Source organism: Tupaia chinensis, unplaced genomic scaffold, assembly GCF_000334495.1.
Source record: "Tupaia chinensis unplaced genomic scaffold, TupChi_1.0 Scaffold000443_1, whole genome shotgun sequence".
NCBI classification, from domain to species: domain Eukaryota; kingdom Metazoa; phylum Chordata; class Mammalia; order Scandentia; family Tupaiidae; genus Tupaia; species Tupaia belangeri.
The window spans coordinates 2,528,959-2,536,304 of NW_006159948.1; the positions used below are offsets into that span (position 1 = coordinate 2,528,959).

The 7,346-nt window shown below is 35.6% G+C and overlaps 1 protein-coding gene across 1 annotated transcript; it reads left to right on the forward strand.

Moving 5' to 3' along the window:
• The first annotated feature begins 1,637 nt into the window (after positions 1–1,637).
• CLDN8 (claudin 8) lies at positions 1,638–3,436 on the forward strand. Its single transcript, XM_006155274.2, has one exon. The coding sequence runs from the start codon at positions 1,844–1,846 to the stop codon at positions 2,519–2,521; it is 678 nt and encodes a 225-aa protein (XP_006155336.1). The 5' UTR covers positions 1,638–1,843; the 3' UTR covers positions 2,522–3,436.
• The last annotated feature ends 3,910 nt before the right edge of the window (positions 3,437–7,346 follow it).

A 7,346-nucleotide genomic window follows, 5' to 3' on the forward strand; every position in this document is an offset into this window, starting at 1 on the left:
TTTCTTTCTTTCTTTTTTTTTTTGAAGGCTGTTTACATTAGCATTTTTCTTTGCACTGTGCATAGTTTTTGTTTTCATAATCTTCATAAAACACTCAGATTTCTTAGGCCATTAACTACTCAAAGTTTAATAAGTGAACAGAAAACTCTTCCTCCTATATTTGAATTGAAGATAGTACAAGAAAGGAAGACTTTTTTTTTTTTTTTTGAGAATTTTTTTTACTATAGGGCACGTGTGCTCACCAGAAAGACACAGAGAGAGAGACATAAAGCGAGAAATCACCCCGCGGGGGGATGGCCACACTGCAATCCCTTCTCCTCCATTCTCCTCTCAGGATCTCAGGCACGCATATACTTGCACCCGGAGTGAGTTTAAGCCACCAGGTCTGGGACGCGAGCCATTGTTGACTACATGGGAGTCCAGCAGAACAGCCATTACACCAACTGCTGGTCCCACTGCTGGTCCCAAGGAAGACAAATTTTAAAGAAATGTTTATTTTTATAATGTTGAGATTAAATTAAAATAAAGTACAGCTTGAAGTTTAGAAAGACAGGAGAATAAGTTCAAGATGATTTTTAAAAGAAAATTGTTAATGGAACTTCGAAATCAACATGCATTTATTTACTGTATATTTATTTGCTTTAGCATCACTGTTCTCATCATCATTATTTTGAGGAGACACAGTTCAAATTGTCTTGCAGTTGAGGACTTCTATATCATTGTGCAGACATGATAGTAAAAGGTAGGAAACTTAAGCTTGATTAACACCTAATATAATTCAGTTCAATGAAAATAGTTGCCTTGTCCTGTAAATGTTTTATTTAGAAATATCAGCCTTTGGTGAAGGACTTCTAGTTCTTTCAGCCTAGGAAGACGGAGAAACAAGGATAAAGCCATAAAATACATTACCAAGATAGCAAGCTATAAATCACTTTATCTTGTAAGTGATACAGTACTTGCTACATAAAAAAAAAAAAAAATCATCTGGCTGTTTTTTGGCTATTTTTTTTTTCTTATAAATAAAGATTATCAGAAAAATACCAACCGGTAGTTTTCCTGGCTCTAAAGAAAACATGTTTTTCATGTCAAGGGGAAAGACAGCCTTGTGTATTTAATTACTTTAGCTTTATTTTGTCCTTTGGCATGATCTGCTCCCTGATTCCACCCTAGTGGAGCTTGCTTTGAAGTTGTAGACAAATTTAATCAACCACTTGGATCACCTGCTGTATCCCAAAGAATGTGGTTTCCCAGGTATGAGCAATCTATCAGTCCCCTACTCTCCTTTCACTTGGCATTTTGACAGTCCAGATTTCTTAGGCAGATACTTTATTTTATGCCTTGCTCACAGCAGCAGCTCTTACTAAGAGTTTCAGAACTGCCTATACTAGGTACACTTTTCATGTTCTAAGGGATTGGCTCATTCATTGATGATCATGCAATTGTTCTTAATTATCCCTACAGGTAAACACACTGCTGTCTTCTTGGAAAACTGAGACATATAAAGAATGTCTATGTACAAGTCCAGCCGTTCCAAGTATCTCTTGCTGGTTTAGACACACCTGTGTTACTTTCCCCCTCTCATTGGCTGAAAAAGTTGCCACACCTGATTTGTAAGTTTACGCATTGTAGTCAGTGGAGGGGGGGGTGTGTGTGCGGAATTCAACCAGCCAACGCTGGATTTAAACTAGCTAGAAGTTGCAAAGCAGCTCTTATTTGAAAAACTACTGGGTTCTGAGTTCATTCCTCCAGGAAAGTTGCTGTTTCCTAGAGCACAGAAAATCTTGCTTCAGAGCAGCTCTACCAGCTCAGGATTCCAGTTGGTTAAAATCTGTCCCAGAGGATAATGGCAGCCTACGTTTTGCAAATCGCTGGACTGGTGCTTGGTGGTATTGGCATGGTGGGCACAATAGCTGTCACCATCATGCCTCAGTGGAGAGTGTCGGCCTTCATTGGAAGCAACATCGTGGTTTTTGAAAACATGTGGGAAGGATTGTGGATGAATTGCATGAGGCACGCTAACATCAGGATGCAGTGCAAAATCTACGACTCCCTTTTGGCTCTTTCTCCAGACCTACAGGCATCCAGAGGACTTATGTGTGCTGCTTGTGTACTGTCCTTCTTGGCTTTTATGGCAGCCATCCTTGGCATGAAGTGTATCAGCTGCACCGGGGACAATGAGAAGGTGAAGAGTCACATCCTGCTGACGGCTGGAATCATGTTCATCATCACAGGCATTGTGGTGCTCATCCCTGTGAGCTGGGTTGCCAATTCCATCATCAGAGACTTCTACAACCCTATAGTGAATGCAGCCCAGAAACGTGAGCTTGGAGATGCCCTCTACCTAGGTTGGACCACGGCACTGGTACTGATTGCTGGAGGGGCCCTCTTCTGTTGTGTTCACTGCTGCAATGAAGAGAGACGCAGCTACAGATACTCAATACCTTCCCATCGCACCACTCAAAAAAGTTACCACATGGAAAAGAAGTCACCGAGCATATACTCCAAAAGTCAGTACGTGTAATTGTGTTTGTTTTTAAACTTTACCTATAAAGCCATGCAAATGACTAAAATGTCCACTATTTTCTACAAATGGAACCCCAAGGAACATTGATTTGCCATTCTTAACTGCCTAACATTAATTATAGGAATTGTGCATCAGCTATTTATGATTCTAAAAGCTATTTCAGCAGAATGAGATATTACACACACTGGTTTGATTGTTCTAGGAAGTACAGTAATTTGTTTTCTAAAATGCTTCATGCATCTATTCCTTTTATCAGTTACTTCAAAATGACATTGTTAAAGACTGCATTATTTTACAACTGTGATTTCTCTATGACACAGCGTTATTTATGTAAATGTGCGTGACGTTTATATCTCACATAAATAGAGACAGGCTTATTTGGCTCTATTTAAAATGAAATACTTATCCATTACACTGAATAAATAGAACTCAACTATTGCTTTCCCAAGGAATCAGGGATAGGATTGAAGAAGGTTAATATTAATTGTTTGAAAACAGCTTAGGGATTAATGCCCTCTATTTGTAATGAAGGTTAAAATGAAGGTTTTAATCATCAGTGTAAAGAAAACTAAATGGCTTTCTGATATTCATTTTTCAGCCTAGAAGTTAGAAATCTGAATTGCTTTATCCTTTTTCCTCAGAGGCCTTCCTTTTTTCGTATATTCAATTAACATCTTTTAAAAGGCAGATATTTTGTCAAGGGGCTTTGTATTCAAATACTTTTCTAGGACTATACTAAGAAGAAAGGTAAAACTATGAACTAAGAAACATTAAAGATTTGAGGAATGTGAAATTTTATTCCACTTGTTTTTATAGTTGAAGAGAAGAATGCATGTTGACAAATAATTGAATGTGTAAGGAAAATTTTAATAACTATTTGAGTACAACTTTAGGCTTTTATGAATATAATAATAGGTCAAAAAATTATAGGTCTTGGTTTACATTTGCTTACCAAAAAATGTAGATATACATATGTAATCCTTCAAGACCTTCATATACTGCTATGTGTATACCTGAGATAAAACTCATTTCAGTTCTGTCAAAGATCAATTTCCTTCTTGTTCCATTTTGTCCAGTTTTACTAATGTGTACAAATACTATGTCTTTGCATTTCCTCCAAATTCAATTAAACTAATAATGTAATTTCAAAGTTTATATCTACATTTGTCTAGCTTAAATGACTATGTGTTTTATATGCCTATGTCTTTTGTATTAATAAACGGTACCGTTTTGTAATTATTTGACATTCTTTCATTATTCTTTTTTTTTTCTATTTTAAGAATTTGTAAAAGAGTTTTAAGCCTGATATTTTAAGTTTTCTAATTTTACAAAGAATGTCAAGGACATATTTTAAAGTATATTTAAAATTTGTATTTGAGAATATAAAATACCATGATGGGATCTGGAGAAAGTGTATGGAAAACATATATTATGAAGGTATTATGAATGGATTTTAAAATTTTTGCACCAAAATAAACTCATACTTTAATTCCTCTTCTCCATTAATGTTTCTAAGTCCTCTCATATGCCACTTAATAACATTTAATAACCTTCTGCCTGGGACCAGAAGGTAGTATGGTGGTTAAGGTGGCAGACCCTCACATGGCCAATCTCAGGGTTCAAGTCAAAGACCTGGAGGCTTAAAAATCTGCACCAAAATAAACTCATACTTTAATTCCTCTTCTCCATTAATATTTCTAAGTCCTCTCATATGCCACTTAATAACATTTAATAACCTTCTGCCTGGGGACAGAAGGTAGTATGGTGGTTAAGGTGGCAGGCCCCCACATGGCCAATCTCAGGGTTCAATCAAAGAAGTGGAGGTTTAAAAATCACGCTGAATGTGTGTGTGTGTGTGTGTGTGTGTGTGTGCCCAAAATCCCAAGGGGAGAATGGAGGAAAAGGGATTGCAGTGGGACGGTGTGAGCATCTTTCCAGGAGGTGGCATGATTTCTCACTTTCCCTTTTTCTCTCACTGCTTCTCTCTGTCTCTTTCAGGTAAGCACACATGCCTTATGGGGAGGGACCAAAAGAAACAAAACAAAACAATATGCCTTATAATTGGATTTATACACTAATATTTGATTTGGATGACATACTTTTATATCTTAAATTTATTTATTTATTTAAGGTTTTTTTTTTTTTATTTTCTGAGAGAGAGAGAGAGAAAGAGATAGGCATTCCCAACAGTGTTATAACATTATAATCCACCTTCAGCCTCAGTTAGCTAGACTGTAGACATACACATATGTCCCTGGCACAGACAAGAAGGTCAACCAGGGCCTTCCCATATAGGTCCAGTTACAATACTATAGCGCCATCATCTGGTTCATATATTTATTACTTGTTAGGGTAGTCCTATAGATCGAAGTCAATCTTCGTATTATAAATATCATATCCATAATAGCCATGTATTTACGAACTGTTTGTAACTAAATATGTATTTCTACTTCTTATGAATAATAATATTAGTGACTAATATTTTAGGGCACATATTATATGCTACAATCTTCAATGCTTTATATTAATTCTATCATTCAATATTTTATGGGATTGATAATGTTATTAGTTTAATTCACAGACGAGGATATCTCAGAACAATTCATTGATTACTCAATAGAGTCAAAAGAGAAAATAAGAACTATCTGACATGATAGTTCATGTCCTTATCTCCAAGAAGACTGAGTACTTTTTCATTAAGGTCTAGTTTATAGGTGGGTATTTGCATTTGAAAACGATATGCTTTACGATGGCTGGGATAACTTCCAGTTGTTTTTGTTTTGCTTTGTTTTGTTTTCCATACTGGTGATTTCCATATACCTGAGTGCTAATTCATCCCAGGCAATTTAGTCCTTTTATGTCTAACTATTTATAATGGCAAAATAAAGCAAAACTGGGTACCTTGGACAAGAAATTCAGAGGCCTAGTTTTCTACATACCAGTTTATAATTAACCCATTTTTTTAACTTATAAAACTCCCCTGATTGTCCCAAATACATTTTTTTTAATTTTCCTAAAACAGAATTATGACACCACTAGTTTTCCTTATGACATCACCTCCTATATTTCTGAGATTTTTCTCTACTTTTCCACCTTTACTATCATCTCATATCCTTTCTAAAAAGATGAAAAAACCTTCTAGACTCATATTTTGTCTACAGAATTTCCCTTCTCCCACTGTCTTTCACTTTCATCTTACTTCTTTCTACACAAGTCAGGTCCCTTCACGCCCTGCCTATAATCTTTGTAGGGATACCCCATTGTCTAAAAGGTAAAGTTTAAAAAGACAGCATATGATAACTGACAGTAAGGAAAATTATCTTATAATCTGCATGGCAAATTTGATCAAACAGTGTAACATCAGTAAGTAACAAATATAACAATTGGAAAGTTGATGTCTGAAAACTAGAATTAACCCACATGCCAAAGGCCTTCTTAAATATCCTGAAAGAGAGACACTGAGCATTAGAAAATGCTTCCATTGGTGGAAATCTCTGTGCAAGAGTAGGCTTCCTAACGTACTTTCTGGATAACGACCTGTGAAGGAGAGAACATGTGGAGGCAGAGAACGTGACTTTAATTCCTTAGTTCAGAGCTGCTTGACTATGACTTTGGACAAATGATAGAACTCAATTTCCTAATCTATAATTTTCCAATTACTAGGTAGGAAAAACAGGATGCTAGATCCAAGAGTTTTTTTGTCTTAATGAATTTGGAACATTAAAAGTATCATACAAATTAAAAGCGACCAACTTTAGAGTCAAAATGACAAAACCAACCCAAACCCACCATCAATCATCATTGTGAATTTAGGAATGTTCCTTAGCCTCTCTTAGCCTCATTCTCTCATTCATTAACTGAAGATAATGAAGTTATTTATTTATTTATTTATTTTAGATATTTTTGCTATCAGGCGCGTGCACTTGCCAGACAGAGAGATAGAGAGACAGAAAGCGAGAAATCACCCCCTGGGGAGATGGACACGTTGTAATCCCTTCTCCTCCATTCTCCTCTTGGGATCTTGGGCATGCACGCACATGCGCCCGGCATGAGTTTTAAGTCACCGGGTCCTGGACGTGAACCGCCGTCGACTACATGGGAGTCCAGCGACATAGCCATTACACTAACTGCTGGTCCCAAGGTAATGAAGTTTTTACAGGAAGGAAGCATATAACCTATGAAGCAACTAGGCCAATCCTAGAGTCAATAAAGGCTATATCACATTCCTTTTAGTGATGTTTTCCTTAAAATTTCTTGGAGTTGTATGTAAAATATACACATGAATAAAATAAGCAAAAACTTAGAATAAATATTGAAATCATAATTTTTTTATATCAGTTATTTATTGTGGATCCTATTGACAAGTTAATCCTATTGACTTAATTAGTCATAAGGTTCCAGGTTAAAAGAAAGATAAAGGCAGTTTTATAATTTTACAATTAATATCTAAAACAAAAACATTACAACATATACATCTTTTTAGTAAGATTTAGATAATTGATTTATGATATACACATCAAATACTTTCCATTTATTTAGTAATTCTTTTGTCAAAACTTTAATTACTAACATTACTCATAACACTTAAAATGTCCAGATATTTTGGAAATGTTCTGTTCCAGAGTACCTCACCTCTGAACAAATATTTAAGAGCTGTTCAATCTTTTAGATAGTACTTAATATTTATCTCATCACTAGTCAAAAATATCAGTAGGTCTCTTTTAAGTTGAAGGTTTCATTTAAAAAAAAAAACACTTAAAAAATAATGAGTTGATTACTCAAGCTGTTTAAAATATAATGAGTTGAGGGAATCAGCAGTTAG

What these genes read in the sequence shown, in the direction of transcription:
- CLDN8 (XM_006155274.2), top strand. Translation starts at nt 1,844, where the DNA reads ATGGCAGCCTACGTTTTGCAAATCGCTGGACTGGTGCTTGGTGGTATT.